The sequence below is a fragment of the Microcebus murinus genome, chromosome 14 (genome assembly GCF_040939455.1).
Source record: "Microcebus murinus isolate Inina chromosome 14, M.murinus_Inina_mat1.0, whole genome shotgun sequence".
Taxonomy (NCBI): Eukaryota; Metazoa; Chordata; class Mammalia; order Primates; family Cheirogaleidae; genus Microcebus; species Microcebus murinus.
In genome coordinates, this window is record NC_134117.1 from 24,121,675 (window position 1) to 24,141,339 (window position 19,665).

The 19,665-nt window shown below is 47.0% G+C and overlaps 1 protein-coding gene across 1 annotated transcript; it reads left to right on the forward strand.

Annotated features, from left to right (window-relative positions):
• Nucleotides 1–113: 113 nt before the first annotated feature.
• On the forward strand, nt 114–19,521 carry ACTR1A (actin related protein 1A). The gene is made up of 11 exons (XM_012769986.2): nt 114–258; nt 10,502–10,566; nt 11,734–11,809; nt 12,680–12,805; nt 13,601–13,725; nt 14,976–15,192; nt 15,800–15,892; nt 16,461–16,635; nt 16,739–16,800; nt 17,604–17,644; nt 17,815–19,521. Exons 1-11 carry the CDS (start codon nt 211–213, stop codon nt 17,915–17,917), a joined length of 1,131 nt encoding a protein of 376 aa, XP_012625440.1. The 5' UTR covers nt 114–210; the 3' UTR covers nt 17,918–19,521.
• Nucleotides 19,522–19,665: the final 144 nt, after the last annotated feature.

Below are 19,665 nucleotides of genomic sequence, written 5' to 3' on the forward strand. Positions count from 1 at the left end.
GCCGCCCAGTCTCAAATTAGGCGGGGTTCTGCAGCACGCCGGTTCGCTAACCCGGGTGCAAAGCATTATGGGGCTTGTAGTTCTTCAGTGTCGAGGTTGAGCCGCTCCCTGGCTGCCCTGAGCCGGCGGCTAGACTGCGCATGCGTGTCAGTGGCGCTAGCTGCGGACCCGGCTGGCAGTTCCTTCCTCGGAAGGAGAGATTCCCCTGCCATGGAGTCCTACGATGTGATCGCCAACCAGCCTGTCGTGATCGACAACGTGAGTTGCCTCTTTTCTATATCTAAAGGGACTTGGGCTCTCTTCCTTGAAAGGATCGCTTCCCAGGTTTCAGCCTGGGCCACTGGCTCTTTGTCACTGGCCCGGCCTGTCAGGCGGGTTCAGCCGCCACCGCCTCCGTCTCCCGCCCTCCTCCCCGTAGTCAGCAGGTAGAGCGATTGGCCAGCAACCGTGAGATGGAGAACTTTGGGGTGGATAAAGGGAAGAGCTGTAGTCCGAGCGGGTCCTTGGGCCCTTGGCTCGAGGGGCCCTAACCGCTCTGTGAGAGCCTGTTGCCCGCCCTCCCCCCAGTTTCCGATCACTCTATTGGCTTCTCTGGCTGCCCATCTTTGCTGCCGACCCCGCCTCTGGGCCTTGCCGGATGAGGGCAGCGGTCTGCAGTGATTGGCTCGTGCCCCTGCCGTTCTTCCAGGTCGCCATAGTGTTTCCCCCTCTCTAAGGGGCGGTGCGGTGCACGGAGATTGTGGGGATTGGCTTCAGGGACTCGCAGTGGTGGGGCCTGAAGGTGAGGGCCCGCCCGCGAGTGGAGAAGGGCTGTTTCCTTGCATCCGAGCCGGCGTGGCGATTTGGTATTGTGTGTCTGGGTGCGGCCCGAGAATCTAGTGCCAGAGACAGCCATAGGATTTCAGCTGTTTCTCCGATTATAAATTACAAAGTTAATAAAGGCCGAGGAGAAAGGACAGTGACAAAGCAAGCAGGGAGGTGCTTTCCTCTTCGGAACACTTAGTTGTTACCGGGAATTATTATGTTACCAAACATAATATTTGCCAGGCGCTCTAGCGCTTCCAGGGCGCTTTCACATACATTCGACTTGGATCCTGACAAAAACTGGGTGGATAGTTAAGAAGGAAGTTTGATCCTCATATTACAGATGAGAAAACTGAAGCGCGAAGAGGTAAAGTGAGCCCAAGGTCACACAGTAGAGGTGCCCTAAATCCAGTGTGCTTTGTCAGTCATTCCTTTTGCCAGCACCCTCACGAAAGCATCAATAGTGAGAAATAGAATCTAAATACTGCTCTTATTTTGGGGGGAAGGGGACCATTATAAAACGACTGCATTTCTGTCTCCAATCCAAAGGTTTGGTACCACTGGGATTGGTTGATACCTTTCTGTGCCCCTTCTAGGTCCCTCCATTGAGGCAAGACTACCGATTCCTCCTAAGCTGACTGTCAGAATCTATTGGTCCAGCTCTTAAGAGGACGTTGAACATAATACAATGTCCTTTCTAGTTAAGCTTCAACTCTGTTAGGTAGATAGGAATTACCACCCCTAGTGTATACAGGAGAGGTTAAATAACAGTATTCAAACCACCCAGCTTAGGTGTTGAGGAGCCCATACTCAGGTTGAGATACAGTTCCAAGTTCCTCACTTTTTCCAAGAATAGGTGTTTCTTTCTGTTGTTAGCTTTCCTTCTTACCAGGGGTATGGCTTCTTCCTTGAAAAGGGCAAGATTGAGCTCAATGAAACAACTCATTTTTTTTCTAGAATTGATATAGAATAGAAACATCTCATTTTAAGAGGATTCTTTCTTTCTTTCCCTTCCTTCCTTCCTTCCTTCCTTCCTTCCTTCCTTCCTTCCTTCCTTCCTTCCTTCCTTCCTTCCTCCCTCCCTCCCTCCCTCCCTCCCTCCCTCCCTCCCTCCTTCCTTCCTTCCTTCCTTCCTTCCTTCCTTCCTTCCTTCCTGTCTCCCTCACTAGACTGTGAAATCCTTGTAGGAAAAGAAGATGGTAAATCACGCCTGTAATCCTAGCACTCTGGGAGGCCAAGGCAGGAGGATTGCTCCAGGTCAGGAGTTCAAAACCAGCCTGAGCAAGAGCGAGATCCCCTCTCTACTATAAATAGAAAGAAATTAATTGGCCAACTAATATATATAGAAAAAAAATTAGCCGGGCATGGTGGCACATGCCTGTAGTCCCAGCTACTTGGGAGGCTGAGGCAGGAGGATTGCTTGAGTCTAGGAGTTTGAGGTTGCTGTGAACTAGGCTGACGCCAGGGCACTCACTCTACCCAGGGCAACAAAGCGAGACTCTGTCTCAAAAAAAAAAAAAGAAGAAGAAGAAGAAGAAGAAGAAGATGGTATTATTTTATTTTATTACCCACCTCCCTCCACAGGCACAGTATCTAGGACCTTGTACCATTGTGTGCTCAATAAATTTTTTTCATTGGATTGATGGGTGAATGGATGAATAACTGAATCTATCTATTACTGTAACAAAGATGTCCCTAAGTAAAGAAACCATGAGGAGTTTCCCCTTATTACTCACTGAAGAGAATTGAGTAGAACTCCTTGTTCTTGATGTTGATTTTCAGGGACCAGTACATTTCTATCTTTACCCAGGCTCTGTGTGCTGCTTGTGCCTTTTTCTTAGTTGTAAAAAGAAAAAAAAATGTGTAAAAAGTATCAATTTCCTCTTTTCATCAGCAATGCAGAAGGAATAATCTGTCTATCCCACCAGCTCCTTTTCTTAAATTGTAATGTCATTTAAGCTAATGCTTCTCAGTTTTTACTTTCGCTTTCCTAATAGTATATTTGAAATGCATTAAAGCAGTGGTACATTTTCAGTTTTAAAATTTAAAAAATTCGGTCAGGCACGGTGGCCCATGCCTGTAATCCTAGCACTCTGGGAGGCTGAGGCGGGCAGATTGCTCAAGGTCAGGAGTTCAAAACCAGCCTGAGCAAGAGCGAGACCCAGTCTCTACTAAAAATAGAAAGAAATTAATTGGTGAACTAAAAATATATATAGAAAAAATTAGCCGGGCATGGTGGTGCATGCCTGTAGTACCAGCTACTCAGGAGGCTGAGGCAGAAGGATTCCTTGAGCCCAGGAGTTTGAGGTTGCTGTGAGCTAGGCTGATGCCATGGCACTCTAGCCTGGGCAACAGAGTGAGACTGTGCCTCAAAAAAAAAAAAAAATGACCTGTCGTTTCTCTAGGAAGACATTTTCTTTATTATGCCAAAAGGTGAAGTAGGAGAAACTTAAGTCATTTTCCCATTAGGATTTGCTGAATATCTGCCACATTTTTAGATTTGGGGTCTCAGGGTTTTCTTGCTGTTTGATATTTAGAAGGTTTTGTCTTTTTGGTTTTGTTTTTTTTTTTGAGACAGTCTCACTTTGTTGCCCAGGCTAGAGCGAGTGCTGTGGCGTCAGCCTAGCTCACAGCAACCTCAAACTCCTGGGCTCAAGCAATCCTTCTGCCTCAGCCTCCTGAGTAGCTGGGACTATAGGCATGCGCCACCATGCCCGGCTAAGTTTTTCTATATATATTAGTTGGCCAATTAATTTCTTTCTATTTATAGTAGAGACGGGGTCGCTCTTGCTCAGGCTGGTTTCGAACTCCTGACCTCGAGCAATCTGCCCACCTTGGCCTCCCAGAGTGCTAGGATTACAGGCGTGAGCACCAGCCTGTTTTTATTTTCAAGATGAAAGATGGATAGGAAATCTCATTTGAAATATTGGAGCCAACTTTATACAATGAGAATAATCAGTAGCAGATTTAACAATATTGCTACAGTTTTATTTATGGGCTAAAGAGAATGTAATTAAAAGAAAGGAGGACAGAGAACACATGGAAAAAGAGGGTAGACCACCATTATTGGTTCACAGCCTTTCCCAGTCTATAAGACACTTGTGACCACTCCTTTCATCCTACTCTGGCACAAAACCAATTCATTAGAATTTCATGAGGAAAATGGAGGCATAGGGGTGTGTGCATGCACTTTAATGACAATAATAAAGTGATGGGTATTTTGAAGAACTAAATATAAGTAATTCCTTCCCAAAGACATATCACAGATAGTAATATAAGAGTAGCTCCCAGGCCACATTGTTTTTCTTTTATTCAGAAAGCATCAAGTGAGCAGGCCACATTTTGAGGACTACAACACTCTAATCAGAATACTATGTTTTTTCTGAAACTCAAATCTTTGTCAAGATCTCAAAGGTTTCAGTTTTTTCCTAAAATGGATCAGCATCTTGTCAATCTTAAAACTGTCTTCATGACTATTGTGGGCCTAAATGCAGGAACAGTATCAGATCTTCAGAACTTTATCAGTAAGCTAAGAATTTCACAGTTTTGGTTTTGGTTTTTGATGTTGTGCTACTTCAGCCCCCTTTTTTAAAAAAATGAGATATTTTAAACATACAGAAAAATTCAGTACAGTGTGTAACAAGCACCCATGTAGTACCTAGATTTAATAAATATTGATATTTTGCCATATTTGCTTCAGGTGTGTGTGTGTGTGTGTGTGTGTGTGTTTTCTTTGTTTTTTTATTGGCAGAGGGAGTTGTTTTATGCTTCTTAGTGGATTCTTACTTCCATGGCCACCATCCTGCTCAGTTTTGTGTTTTGAGGAGTTTTTTAGGAACTAAATATTACATATATAATTGAAGTTTTCTCCACAATCCCCTCATTTCTTTCTGTTCTGGAGATGGATAATGGTGATGGCTGTATGTGAATGGGGTAGGGCGTGGTGGCTCATGCCTGTAATCCTAGCACTCTGGGAGGCCGACACGGGAGGATGGTTCAAGGTCAGGAGTTCGAAACCAGCCTGAGCAAGAGCAAGACCCCGTCTCTACTATAAATAGAAAGAAATTAATTGGCCAACTAATATATATAGAAAAAATTAGTTGAGCATGGTGGCACATGTCTATAGTCCCAGCTACTACTCGGGAGGCTGAGGCAGAAGGATTGCTTGAGCCCAGGAGTTTAAGGTTGCTGTGAGCTAGGCTGACGCCAGGGCACTCACTCTAGCCTGGGCAACAAAGTGAGACTGTGTCTCTCAAAAAAAAAAAAAATGTGAATAGACTTAATGCTACTGAACTGTACACTTCCAAATGGTTAGAATGGCAATTTGTCATTAGCTCTTAAGATTCTGCTGAAAGGCCGGGCGCGGTGGCTCACGCCTGTAATCCTAGCTCTCTGGGAGGCCGAGGCGGGCGGATTGCTCGAGGTCAGGAGTTCGAAACCAGCCTGAGCAAGAGCGAGACCCCGTCTCTACTATAAATAGAAAGAAATTAATTGGCCAACTAATATATACAAAAAATTAGCCGGGCATGGTGGCACATGCCTGTAGTCCCAGCTACTTGGGAGGCTGAGGCAGGAGGATCCCTTGAGCCCAGGAGTTTGAGGTTGCTGTGAGCTAGGCTGATGCCACGGCACTCACTCTAGCCTGGGCAACAAAGCGAGACTCTGTCTCAAAAAAAAAAAAAAAAAAAAAGAAAATCAAAACATTTGGATTGCTTGAGCCAGGAGTTTGAGGTTGCTGTGAGCTAGGCTGATGCCACGGCACTCACTCCAGCCTGGGCAACAAAGCAAGACTCTGTCTCTAAAAAATATAAAAAAAAAAAAAATTAAAAAAAAAAAAAGATTCTGCTGAAGCTGATTTGTCTGTTTTAGGGACACTAGAATTAATGGAGGAAATGAAGTCACTCTACTTATCTAACACTGTCATTTGCAGTGTGACATTCAGGCTGTTGATTGTACAACTTCAGCAAGAATCCATCCCAGGCCGGGCGCTGTGGCTCACGCCTGTAATCCTAGCTCTTGGGAGGCCGAGGCGGGCGGATTGCTCAAGGTCAGGAGTTCAAAACCAGCCTGAGCGAGACCCCGTCTCTACTATAAATAGAAAGAAATTAATTGGCCAACTGATATATATATAAAAAATTAGCCGGGCATGGTGGCGAATGCCTGTAGTCCCAGCTACTCGGGAGGCTGAGGCAGAAGGATCACTCGAGCCCAGGAGATTGAGGTTGCTGTGAGCTAGGCTGACGCCACGGCACTCACTCTAGCCTGGGCAACAAAGCGAGACTCTGTCTCAAAAAAAAAAAAAAAAAAAAAAAAAAGAATCCATCCCTCGGCCAGTTGCAGTGGCTCAAGCCTGTAATCCCAGCATGTTGGGAGGCTAAGATGGGAGGATCACTTGAGCTCAGGAGTTCAAGACCAGCCTGAGCAACAGTGAGACCCCATCTCTACTAAAAATAGAAAAAATTAGCTGGGCATGGTGGACTGCACCTGTAGTCCCAGCTACTTGAGAGGCTGAGGCAGGAAGGTTGCTTGAGTCCAGGAGTTTGAGGTTGCAGTGACCTATGATCACACTGTATACTACCCGGGTGACAGAGCAAGACCCTGTCTCAAAAAATTTAAAAAAGAGTCCATCCCTAGTTTGGCAGAAAGGATGAAGAGGAACTGATTTATAAAGATATTTTCACTGTTCAATTAGATATTTTGTGAACCAAGGATGTGCTTCACACCAAGTTAAGTGCTCCAAAGGTAATAAAGAAACCAGTTATCACGCGGAAGGGGAAACATCATTAATTAATTCCTGAGAATGCCTTCAGAGGCGGAGCAGGAATAGAAATACATTTAAAAGAGGAGGGAGAAGATAGCCTACGAGATTTCTTTTGGGGTGGCAAATTCGGAAGGTACATTGAATTGAGCATGCCTGACCAAAGGGCCAGCTCATTTCCATCCAGTTGTCCCCATGCAGGAATACAGGCCCAGTGCTGCCATATCTTCTGATTTTTCAAGAGAAATAAGAAATATTAAATTTCACATACAATCTTCAGTTTTTAGCTGTTAGCAGTGTAAGAGTACTTTGTGGTCTACAGAGACAGAAAGTACATTAGTGGTTGGCTACAGCCAGAAGAGTTGGGAGGAGGAAGGAATAAGGAGTCACTGCTGATGGGTACAGGGTTTATTTCTGAGTGATGAAAAAGTTCTCAGATCAGGTTATGGTAATTGTTACACAACCCTGAATATACCTAAACCATTGGATTATACAGTTTATCCTTTTTTTTTGAGACAGAGTCTCGCTTTGTTGCCCAGGCTAGAGTGAGTGCCCTGGTGTCAGCCTAGCTCACAGCAACCTCAATCTCCTGGGCTCAAGCAATCCTCCTGCCTCAGCCTCCCGAGTAGCTGGGACTACAGGCATGCGCCACCATGCCTGGCCAATTTTTTTTCTGGATATGTTAGTTGGCCAATTAATTTCTTTCTATTTATAGTAGAGACAGGGTCTCGCTCTTGCTCAGGCTGGTTTTGAACTCCTGACCTTGAGCAATCCACCCGCCGGCCTCCCAGAGAGCTAGGATTACAGGCATGAGCCACCTCGCCCACCCGGATTATACACTTTAAATGGGTAAATTGCATGGCAGATGAATCTTATCTCAAGAAGGTTGTTTTTTCAAAAGTTCTTTGTGGGCCAAACAAAATATGCCTTTGAGCAAAATATGTCTTTTGGGCCACCAACTTGAATCTGTGGCTCCAGATCTCTCAGCGTCCTTTTTCTGCCTGTATAATGGGGGAGACATCCTGTCTTCTTCCCAGCCTGTCAAGAATAATCAGAAGTGCTTAGAATAAGTTTTGCCCAAGCCACAAGGCCTATAGCCAGTAGGTACTGGAGAACCTTGTTGAGGGATATGCTGTTTATTTGCCTGCATCAGAAGGAGAATGGTCAGTGATAGCTGGCAGCAGACTTGAGTCCTCATAAATCAAATGTTTCATGAGATTAATTTTCCAAGAAGCCTCTACAAAGCATTTGTTTACTTGGCTTTGCCAGAGTGAATAACAAAGAGCTTATCTGCCAGGTACACAGTTCCTAGTTGTAAATAGTGTTAAAGAAATGGACTTGATCTTTCTATATGCTCTCCTGGTATGACTAGAGCAGAACCCTACTGATTCTTCGCCCAAGTACTGGCCTGGCAGGCCTGCTCAGGGGCTACATGGACAAGCTGGGTCTTGTTCCACCTTGTGCATCATTCCCAATGCTGCTGATTTTACCTTTCCTGCACCGCCTGTGCCTGCGGCCTCCAGCATTGCAGCTGCTCATTCAGGTTCCATACTTTAGTCATTTGCACTTGATTTTAATTTTAGTCAGCCAGCATCTATTGAGTACCTAGCAAATGCCAGATACCACCCATACATAGACTCTGGCCGCAAGAAACTCAGATTGTAAAGAGACAAAAATGACAATCATTAATTCTAATAGAAAGCAGAATGAAATGCATGCTACCTTATAATATAGGTAATGGTGATTTGGTGTGAGATAATAGAAAGAGGATAATTAATTCCAACTGGAGATTATTCTTCAGGGGGATGGTGGTGCTATTTGAACTGGGACTGTTATACGTTTGCTGGGAAGGACAGAGAGGAAAAAAGTGAATCTAACATTGTAATTTACCTTGTTACGCAGATGCTAGTCCTTTTCCTAGTAAACTAAAAATCAGACATCTAGGAAAATCATCTCTTGAAAGTATCCAGGGTCTCTGCTGGGCACTGTGGCTCATGCCTGTAATCCTAGCACTCTGGGAGGCCAAGGCGGGTGGATTGCTCAAGGTCAGGAGTTCGAAACCAGCCTGAGCAAGAGCTAGACCCCGTCTCTACTATAAATAGAAAGAAATTAATTGGCCAACTAATATATATAGAAAAAATTAGCTGGGCATGATGGCACATGCCTGTAGTCCCAGCTACTTGGGAGGCTGAGGCAGGAGGATTGCTTGAGCCCAGGAGTTTAAGGTTGCTGCGAGCTAGGCTGACATCACGGCACTCACTCTAACCTGGGCAACAAAGCGATACTCTGTTTCAAAAAAAATAATATATATATATCCAGGGTCTGAAGTACAGGTCTTATCTTCTCTTGTTTTCAACCTCTTCTAGGAGACCCAAGGAGTCTGTCAGTGTCACCACACACAGATGAAGGCAGTGAGCAATGATTGGAAGCTTGAGCTGACAGGTTCTAGGAGTTCTCTTGTATAGGGCCCTTTCTGCCCATCTGCGCCTCGGTCTCAGAGCCTGTGGGTTTGCAGTGGGATGGTTCCCCCTCCTTCCCAGGCTTCAGCTCATTTGATATCTACACCTTTTCCAGGCTTCTTGCTATACTGCCCAGACCCGGACCAATGAGTTTGCACACTGTCTCCTACTCCCTTAGAGAACTGGCTTGTCATCCTCTCCCCACGCACCATTTTTCCTGTCACTCAACCACTTCTCACTTCCTGCCCTGAACCTCTGTCTTGCCAGAGGCGAGCACCAGGATGGCCAGTCTCACTCCCCTCCTCCGGTAGAAGAGCACAGGAATAGAAAGACAGGGAGGGAACCAGGGGTGTTGCTACAAAGCCTTTGGTGCAAAGATAGCCTTGACTACTTAGCATCCCCTGATGTGTTTACTGCTTGCTGTGTGGGTTCTAGAAATATCACACTCTGCCCCAGGAGAAGTGGTCAACCAGTGGCAAGAAAAGCCTTGCCCCACTCACACGTCCAGCTGCAAGTCATGTTACGGTAAAAGGGTTAAGAAGGAAGAGAACAGGGTGTATCTGCAAACAATATCGAGCCATGACATCTGTCCTGCACAGGGTTGGTATCTGTATCTAGAGTCAATGTTTACATTTGTTGGGCCCCAGGTGGTCCCAGAGATGCTGTGGGGAGAACTCAGATTCTTTTCTGGACACCTCACCCAACATACCAAGTGTTGGAGCTGCAGGATCTAGGGCTTCCCTACTCTTTAACTTCAGTAGTTCAGGGAGTAAAACAAAGCACAGTACTCTGCCCCTGCAATAAGAACCAGACAGTGTATGTCCATTGGAGTCAACTTTAAGCATGACCATGCTCATGGTGGCATCTGTCATGGGAGGCAGTAAGAGAGTGGGCCTGGGCTGGGAAAATAGGTTAAAAGCATCCCATGGTGGTGTAACAGAAAGAATCACAAGCTTTTCCCACCCTAATTATATTCCTGAACTTGGCAACTTTGATGCTTCTAGGTGTTTTCCTCTTCTCTCCCCAGTTTTTTTGTCTTTTTCTTCCCTTTATTCCTTTATTAATATCTTTATTTATTTGTTTGTTTGTTTGTTTTAGAAACAGGGACTTGTTCTATCACCCTGGCTGGAGTGCAATAGGGTGATCATAGCTCACTGCAGCCTCGAACTCCTGGACTCAAGTGATCCTCCTGCTTTTATTAATATTATTTTCAATTCCCAAAGTATAAAACATGTTCAATGTAGAGAAGTCAAAGACTACAGAAAAATCAATGCATTGAGTATACAGTGAGAGTCCTCCTCATCACCATCCCCATCCCACCTCTCTCCCTTCTGTGCACATTCACCTCTTCCAGGCTCACACAAATGTATATATCATATACAAATATAAGGTCTCCCTCTCTCTCTTTAAAGAAAAATGGAATCATGTAATACTTCTCTTGTTTTTGTGATAGTTCTGACTTCTCTTTCTCTCTCCTCAGGGATCCGGTGTGATTAAAGCTGGCTTTGCTGGTGATCAGATCCCCAAATACTGCTTTCCTAACTAGTAAGTCATTCTGTAGCTTAGGCAGAAGTTTGGCTCCCAGCTTTGTTTTAGGGCCGTGGCCAGGTATGATGGCTCACACCTATAATCCTGGCACTCTGAGAGGCCAAGGCAGAAGCATTGCTTGAGGTCAGGAGTTCGAGACCAGCCTGAATAAGAATGAGACCCTGTCTCTACCAAAAAGAAAAAAATAAATAAAAAAAAAAAAAAAAAAAAAAACCCAGCCAGGCACTGCAGTGTGCACCTGTGGTCCCAGCTACCCGGGAGGCTGAGGCAGAAGGATCGCTTAGAGCCCAGGAGTTGGAGGTTGCAATGAGCTACAATGATGTCAAAGCACTCTACCCAGGGCAACAGAGTGAGATTCTGTCTCAAGAACAACAACAAAAACCAAGGCAACTGTTTTAGGGCTGTTTTAGCCCCCCTCTTTTTGGAAGAGGAATTCTCATTCAGGTCAGCCTTGGTACTCGAAACAACAAGCAAGGGGCAGGAGCTGGGTTTGAAGTAAGCAAAGAAAATAGTTATCTACATGTTCGAGAGGCACAGGCAAGAGGCCTCTTTTTTTAAATCTGACTTCATCTGATACCAAAAATGTTATCACTGGCGACTCCAGGCTTTGGATGATTGCCTCTTCATGGAGCCCTCTTTTTAAACTTCTCCTGTCACCCAGGCTGGGGTTAACATGAAACCATACTGCAGACAGAAGGGCACAGAGGCCTAGGGAAGGGGCTTCAAGGGGGAAAAAAAGGACAAGACTACCTGTCCAATGTACAGCATCACAGTTTTACTTAATAGAGGTCCTAAGGAGACTAAAATGTTTTGAGTTAACCATTCATATTTAGAAATTGTTATTCCTTATCTCTCTTGGTCTGCCTATACACTGGGGAAAGAGAAGAACTAAAAGTCCTAACTCGTCTAAAATTTCTTTTAATTATTTATAAAGTAATATAAATATAAAAATATGAATATATAAATAACTTAAATAATACATGTTCATTGTAGAAATGGTGGAAAATACAGAAAAGTATAAAGAAGAAAGTCAAAATCAACTGTAACCTCACTCCTCCTCAAAGATAATCACAGTAGAATTTGAGTGTGTATATGCATCTATACATTCTTCCTGCGTTCTGTCTTGAAATGAAAAATGATGGTCCTCTCTGCTCTTCTTTCTAGTGTGGGCAGACCCAAGCATGTTCGTGTCATGGCAGGAGCCCTCGAAGGTGATATCTTCATTGGCCCCAAAGCTGAGGTAATTCCCAGGACTACAGAACAAGCCTCAAGCCACCAGAGGACCTTCCTTATTCACCACATGGGAAATGTCCCAGCACTTGGACATAGCCATGAGTAAAAGGAGAAATTTTCTCTTAAAATTTCCCTTTTGGTTCTCTCATCCTAGCCGTAGGCATTTTATTTCTCCCAGGAGCAGCTTCTGATCTTTTTTTTTTAATATTATAAATTTGCTTAATTATTTTTTTTCTTAATATTATAAATTTGCTTAATTATTATTTCTTTTTTTTTCTTTCTATTCAAAGCAAGGGAATCTGATCTTGAAGAAGAAATATCTGGAACCCCCACTTTGGGAAACACTGAGACCAGTCTTGAAAACAGGGCTATTACCTTATCTTCTGTATTCTGTCACTGCCTTGCCAATGATCAAATTGCCTGGCTTGGTTACTTTTTTGGCAAAAGGGATTCAAGAGGGAGAGCCTGGCTGGCATACCCTAGGGATGAGTTAATTAACACAGTTTTGGCGGAGCGAGGGCCTCTAGTGGCAGAACAACAGAATCATTGTTGCCAACTTTGGCTTCAAGTGCTGAGACCCAGAGGTGGGAGCAGGAGATTGGGTTCTGGAATCAGGTAATGAGGAAAGTCCCTCCTGTCACTTGCCCTAGAAGCACCTGAGGGCCCATAGAGCTGCAGACCCCTCTGCTTTGCTAGCTGTTTAGAAAGCAAGGGCAGTTTGCAGTATACAGTCTAGAGACTTGGAGAATAGGCACCCACCTTTAGCCATGGGTGAGGACAGTGGAGTGGGAACTCAGGAAGCTGAGGCTAATCACTTGCACAGCTCAGTCCTGGGAGAGGAGGGTCCTGGACTTCAAGTCCTGTTCTTTTTCCCCAGGAGCACCGAGGGCTACTCTCAATCCGCTACCCCATGGAGCATGGCATCGTCAAGGACTGGAATGACATGGAACGCATCTGGCAATATGTCTATTCTAAGGACCAGCTCCAGACTTTCTCAGAGGAGGTAAGGGTCGTGTGTATAGGGCACCCCTGTGGGGTATGCAAAACTGGGCAGAACCCCTGCCCCAGAGATGACGATTAACTACCAAGGGTGTTGGAGTCTTACTCTGTGCCAGGTACCAGGCCATGTGCTTTTCATACATTTGAGTTGAATGCTATTCCTATGAGATATAAGTAGCATTATCTCATTTCACAAATAAGCAAACAGAAGCTCAGGAAAGCCAAGTAGTATTTCCCGGATTACCCAGTCAATAAAATAGTAGAGCTGGGATTCAAATCCACATCGTAATTCAGAGCCTATCATGCTCATTAACATCAAAGGAAGTAACTCTCAATTCAGAAGTGCAAAGGAAAGTGCAGGCTACATGTATCAGTTTCCAGGGGAGGGATGGTTTTGGTTTTTTAAAAGCATATTCAATATTGAAATTTAATTTTCTATTTTGAGAATTTTTTAAATGATTTTTTATCATAATAATTCAGCATTTAGAGTTTAACAAAATCTTCTTGACAGATGGAGATATACAGTAGACACAGGGGCCTGTATACAAATCTTGGAGGACAAGGAGGGGAGAAGGGTGGAGGCAAGGGCAGAATGAGACTTTAAAGGGGGCTTGAATTTGGAAAACTGAGAAACCTACTTGGGCAGGGCTAGGTGACAGGCCCAACTTGCCTTTTTTTGGAGGGAAGGTGACAAAGGTCCCTGGGCTCTCAAACCATCAAGGCAGGGGCTTCTCCTCTAGTACTAATGAGGGTGGAAATGTGTCCTCGCCCTGATTGCCTGCTGGGCTCCTTTCACCAGCATCCTGTGCTCCTAACTGAGGCGCCCTTAAACCCACGGAAAAACCGGGAACGAGCTGCTGAAGTTTTCTTCGAGACCTTCAATGTGCCAGCTCTTTTCATCTCCATGCAAGCTGTGCTTAGCCTGTGAGTAGCAGCTGGCTAGCCTCGGCCCTTGGGTGGAAAAGCAGTCCTTTGGCACAGTTGAGGCAGGCTCTCCTCTGGGGTGGTTTGGAATAACTTGACACACACACACACCCCCGATAGGGAAGTTTTAAAGACCATGGGAAAGGGAGACGACTTTTGCTGAAACTGAGCATTAAGGCTTCTTAGTTGAAATCAAAAGAGGAGATGTTACTGGTATTGACTATACCCCAGTGTCAGTACTCTCAGTTGGTTTGGTGGCCAGGACTTTCAGCTAGGCCTGCTGAGAAGGCCACATGCTGCCACAGCTCTTCCTGAAGGTCCCTGTAATGTGTTCATGTATGTATTCAGTGCTTATCGTATGGCAGGTGCTCTGCCAGGCTGGTGATACAGTCTTGATCCAAATGCCTGGAGCAAGTATCCCCCGGATCAGTCCCTGTTCTCATGCCCTATCGTTTCTGTCATATTCCTACCCCATCTCTCACCAGGGTTAGGCTCAGGTCTACTGCAGAGGTTGTACAGTGGTGACTACAGTGGGATTTGTTTGGCCCCATTACAAAAATTAAAAGCCAGCATTTGAAAATTGGGAGATGTCATATCAAAATCCAAATTTCTGGCTTCTCTGAAAAAAAGAGAAGACCTGGTAATACTAAGTCTGCATTTCTATAGGGCAAAAATCAGCTCCAGTGGAATAATGGCTGCCATCATAGATACGCTTTGCAAGCCTGGCTTCTTTACCATACTTCGCCCCATTCTCTATTGCCCACCCAACACGAAGGCTGAGTGTCAGTTGCTATTTAATATCTGTATCCAAAAGAGAGAAAACTAAGGACAGACCTAGAAGGCCATGTGGGGAAAAAACATTTTTTATGGAAGTAAAAAATATTCTTATTTTCCTGTATTCACTTACTTTTCCTGCCTGACCCTTGTAGGCATTTGAGTTTTTTTCCTCATCCAGGGAGTTGAGCTGCCCCCGAGGCTGGGTCTGTGAGGCAGCTGAAGGCCAGGCCATTTCAGACTGCAAGGCCTGCTCTGCATGTGGGGTGGGAGCTTGGAGGAGCTCAGCTGCTTTCATTCAGTGTTCCAAGGCTTGCTTCCACACTCGGGTTTCCTTAGTGCTCATTCCGTTCTAAGGCCCCTGGAGAAAGGCAGGTCCAAGCTTTAGTTTAGCTGACATTGAACTCTAAAAACAAATGGGTTTCTTCCCAGGGTGAGAAGGAGGGCTTAGTGATGGTTTGCCCTCTTTGCTTCAGTTATGCCACAGGCAGGACCACAGGTGTGGTGCTGGACTCTGGGGATGGCGTCACCCACGCCGTGCCCATTTACGAGGGCTTTGCCATGCCCCACTCTATCATGCGCATCGACATTGCTGGCCGGGACGTCTCTCGCTTCCTTCGCCTCTACCTGCGTAAGGAGGGCTATGATTTCCACTCATCCTCCGAATTTGAGATTGTCAAGGCCATAAAAGAAGTGAGTGATGCCTGGTGGGCCTCGGGATGGGAAGGGGAATGGGAGGGGAGCAGCCAGGACCTCGGTGACCTCCTGCCTGGGGTCCCAGGTCAGGCCCTGTTCTCCCCAGCCAGACCTCCTGGCAGGGAGGTGACAGATTCACCTTCCTGAAGTGCTGCCATCTTGTGGGGGGAAAGGGAGCTGTACACAAGTGCTCAGTATGTTTTATGCCTTATGTACAAATTACATAGGTTCTTTAACATCCTTGAAGAAGTCATACTACTTTTTTTCTTTTTAAGTAAATTGAACCATACGAGTAGTAGAAGGAGATAGATGCCTGGGTGTGGGGTAAAACTAGACTGTAGTCTCAGACCCAGGATCCAGAGAGCCAAGTCTCCAATCTTGCCCACCAGGAAGGTAGAGCAGGTGAGAGTTCATATCCTTAGTGCCTCCCAATGAAGGCCAACAGAGACCTCCCTGTTTCTGCTTCTGGGCAGCAGCTCCTGTGACCATTAGGGCAATCACTGTGGATAGATGGGTTTCTATAGCAGCATATTACTATCCTGGGACTGTGACTAAGTGTGGGCCAGATATCCCACCCACCTGACTATTGTGTTTGGTCCCACAGAGAGCCTGCTACCTATCCATAAACCCCCAAAAGGATGAGACACTGGAGACAGAGAAGGCTCAGTACTACCTGCCCGACGGCAGCACCATTGAGGTAGGTGGCTGGACTCCCCACCTCCACAGTCCCCTCAGGCCCACAGAAGCCTTGGGCCCAAACAGAATGGTCCTGAGGGCTGGAGCCCAATTTGCAGTGGAGCTCCTGAGCAGCACAAGCAGCCCTGCCTACGCAGAGGAGGTGCCATGTGGAGGGGAAGGGACTCCAAGTCAGGTATGGGATTAGGAAGGGGGATGCTTAGTGCTGTCCTTAACCACTCCTGGGTATAGTACAGGGTGAGTTGTCACTCCCTTGAACTCTCACTGATAGGAAGAAATTTCCATGAGTGAATAAATCCACATATTAATACCAAAGATCTTTTGCTTGGAAAATGTCAGGTCTACGATTAAATGTAGGTGCTTCCCCTCTCTAGTTTCCCAGAGCCCTATTTGTTCCCAGGAGCCCTATCTTTGTTCCTTGAGGCTCTTGACACATAGGGTCTGTCTTGAACCTAGCCTTCATAGCCACCGGGTTAGTAAGAGATATGCAAAGGGGCCTCTTCCATTCCCACTCCCAAAGGGAACTCAGTCCTAGCCCCAACCTCTTAAGCTGGCCCTCTACCCTGCAGATTGGTCCTTCCCGATTCCGGGCCCCTGAGCTGCTATTCAGGCCAGACTTGATTGGTGAGGAAAGCGAGGGCATCCATGAGGTCCTGGTGTTTGCCATCCAGAAGTCTGACATGGACCTGCGGCGCACACTTTTCTCCAACATTGTCCTCTCGGGAGGCTCCACCCTATTCAAAGGTTGGTCTTTGCTCTTTTGGCCTTATGCCTGGAAGCATCCAGATCCTGCTGGGACCAGATACCCAGAGAATTGACTTGATATTTTCCTTTTCTGCTTGCTCAGGGTTTGGTGACAGGCTACTGAGTGAAGTGAAGAAACTGGCTCCAAAAGACGTGAAGATTAGGGTAGGAGTATGATGGGGGTTGGCCTGGGTGGGCCTGGAGTGCTGCATGGGACCTCCCTCTGGCTGTGCCTAAGGTCTTTGGGCTGCCAGGGCTCTACAGGCAGCACCAAATGTCTCCCAGCTTACACACTGACCCTGAGATCTAGGTCAGCCAGGGGGAGGTTCCATTCCCATTCTCCCTCTTCACTCAAAAAGAAGGCTGATCTAACACCCAAATATGGCAGGGCCCTAGGTTGAGGGCCCCAGGTGTGATCTTTCAGGGAAACTAAAAGTGACAGGAAATTATCTGGGTATGGTGGCATGCGCCTATAGTCACAGCTCCTTGGGAGGCTAAGGTGGGAGGATCACTTGAGACCAGGAGTTCAAGACCAGCCTAGGCAACATACCAAGACCCTGTCACTTAAAAAAAGAAAAAATTGACAGGAGATTGACTTTTACTGCTGCTGTGCCCCTTTACCAGGTGGCTCCCTTGTCACACAGTCTGACTTCTTTGTGACAGTAGAGGAAGCTGGCTACCTGAGGAGGGATGTTAAAGGAAGGAGTTCCTGCCATGGAGTCTGTTGCCCCCAGCCCCCAGGTAGCCCCAGCTCCCCTGGGAGCTGTAGATACTTAGGGCTGCTGGAAACCTGCTTCTCTAGATGAGTGTCAGGCTGGCCACAGTGCCCTCCAGAGAGGCCACAGAGTCTGGCAGGGCAGAGCTTAGACCTGGTGTGTGAAATGCATCCTCTACCTTGGGTGGTGAGAGGAGCGTTAGAAGGGAAAGGGAAGAATGGGAGTCACAGATTCTTTCCACCACCTTTGCAGATATCTGCACCTCAGGAGAGACTGTATTCCACATGGATTGGGTGAGTAACTTCCAGAAGTAAGAGGGGAACAGGAAGCAAGGCATGGATAAGCCCTCATCACCCGATCCCTTTAATGAAAAGCCTGATTCGGTTTGGCCCCAGGGGTCTGGCTGGCTCCATGCTCACTCACTTCTCTCTTACACTGTTCCTTTGGATTCTCTCCACTCCAGGGGCTCTATCCTTGCCTCCCTGGACACCTTTAAGAAGATGTGGGTCTCCAAGAAGGAATATGAGGAAGACGGTGCGCGATCCATCCACAGGAAAACCTTCTAATGTTGGGACATCATCTTCTCTCTCTGAAGTTAACTCCACTTTAAAACTCGCTTTCTTGAGTCGGAGTGTTTGCGAGGAACTGCCTATGTGTGTGAGAGTGTGTGTGGGTACGAGAGTGTGTGCACAGGTGTGAATGTATGTGGCCCGGGGATCCCTGGGCCCAGAAAGGACGATGAACTACCCATGGTGGCAATGGCCTGAGGCCTGGGGTTGACCACTAACTGGCCTGACAGGGAAATGTGCTGGCAGAGGCCACAGGGCTTCCCTGGCTGGGCCTTTGGCTGGCTGTGTGGGCCTACGTTTACTACCACAGGGAGACGAGAGGGAGGTAAACCAATCCCCCAGGAGACCTTGCTGCTGCCCACCCAGGCTGGGCCGGCCCCACCCCCACCCAGAGGCCCAGGCAGCTGCTGCCTCCCCTTCCTCATCACTCTGTTCAGGATGCCTCCTGACCACATGCTGAGAACTGGGACTGGGGCTGAGTTCTGTCTGGTTATGTTGCCATTTTGGTTTGGGAGGCTGGAAAAACATTCTAGAAGCGGTTACAGAGACTCTGGGGTCAGGAGAGAGCAAGAGGTCCTCGAGTTCACCTGGGAACCACCCCGGGCATTGGAGGAGGGCAAGAGTCCATGCTATTTCTGGTTGGCTGCAAAGCTAATGCTGCACGCCCAGCCAGTCCCCTTTTAGGTCTCGGGAGAATTTAAGGAGCCTGCTGACTCCAGGTCCTGTCACTTGCTTTTCATCCATCCTTGTTGCAATGCCATCTTCAGTTTTACTTATTGAAGTGTTTGTTCGGTGAGGGGCTGGAGAGAGGGAGCTCACCACCTCCTGCCCTGCTCACACTAATGTTTACAGACCTACAGTTAGCCTAGCATCCAGGGCCCTGCCTCTCCCTGCTGCTGAGCTGACAGTATCCATAAGCCACAAGACCACTTGGGATTGCAGGCTACACTCAAAGGCACTCCCGTCAGCCCCTCTCTCCCAGTTCTACTTGCTGGAATGAACAGGCTGGTCGCTGGCTGGATTCTCTGAAACAGGAGGTACAGTCACTCATTGGCAGAGGCCCAAGCAAAGGAGGGTATTTGAGCTCTAGTACCCTTAGGACTGGAGAAAACTGCAATTAACCAAGTTGCCTTTGCCACTCTAGCTGACCAGAGGACTAGGTGGTAGAGGTGGGACAGCCCCCTCTGGGCTGATCTTGTGCCATTCTTGACTTTGGACCTGATTGGTTAGGGAGTGAGAGGGCCAGACGCTGATAGGCCCAGACCTGGCTTCTCAGAGTGGTCCAAAGCCCTTCAGCCCAGATCATGCAAAGCCGGGGCCAGCCTGTCTTCACTGGCACCCTCACCCGTGACACCAAGACCCACCCTAATCCCAGATTCCAGGCAGTATTCTCTCCTACGCCATCCTATGACCAAAGGCCCCTGCCAGATGTGGGCCGCAGCAGCAGGTGTGTGTGAAAGCAGTGTGGCGCCCCGCGGACTGCATAACCAGCTCACCTCCCTTCTCTTAGCCCAAGCCTGTCCCTCGCACAGCCTCGCACAAACCATGTTGCCTGGTGGGGCCCAGTGTACTGAAATAAAGTCGTTCCGATAGACACATCAGCTGGGCCTCTTCCTGTCTCTGGCCATTGCTGGGTGGGAAGAAGGACGAGCTTGTGGTCCTGAATCTGAGGTGTTGCCTGGGCCTGGTCTGTCCTCTAGAGGGCATTGTTGCGCCAGCCAGACTTACCCAGGCTGCAGCCCAAG

Coding starts and splice junctions, on each gene's coding strand:
- ACTR1A (XM_012769986.2), top strand. CDS start 211: ATGGAGTCCTACGATGTGATCGCCAACCAGCCTGTCGTGATCGACAAC. Junction 13,726..14,975: donor ATGCAAGCTGTGCTTAGCCT/GTGAGTAGCAGC, acceptor TCTTTGCTTCAG/TTATGCCACAGGCAGGACCA. Junction 17,645..17,814: donor CTGTATTCCACATGGATTGG/GTGAGTAACTTC, acceptor TCTCCACTCCAG/GGGCTCTATCCTTGCCTCCC.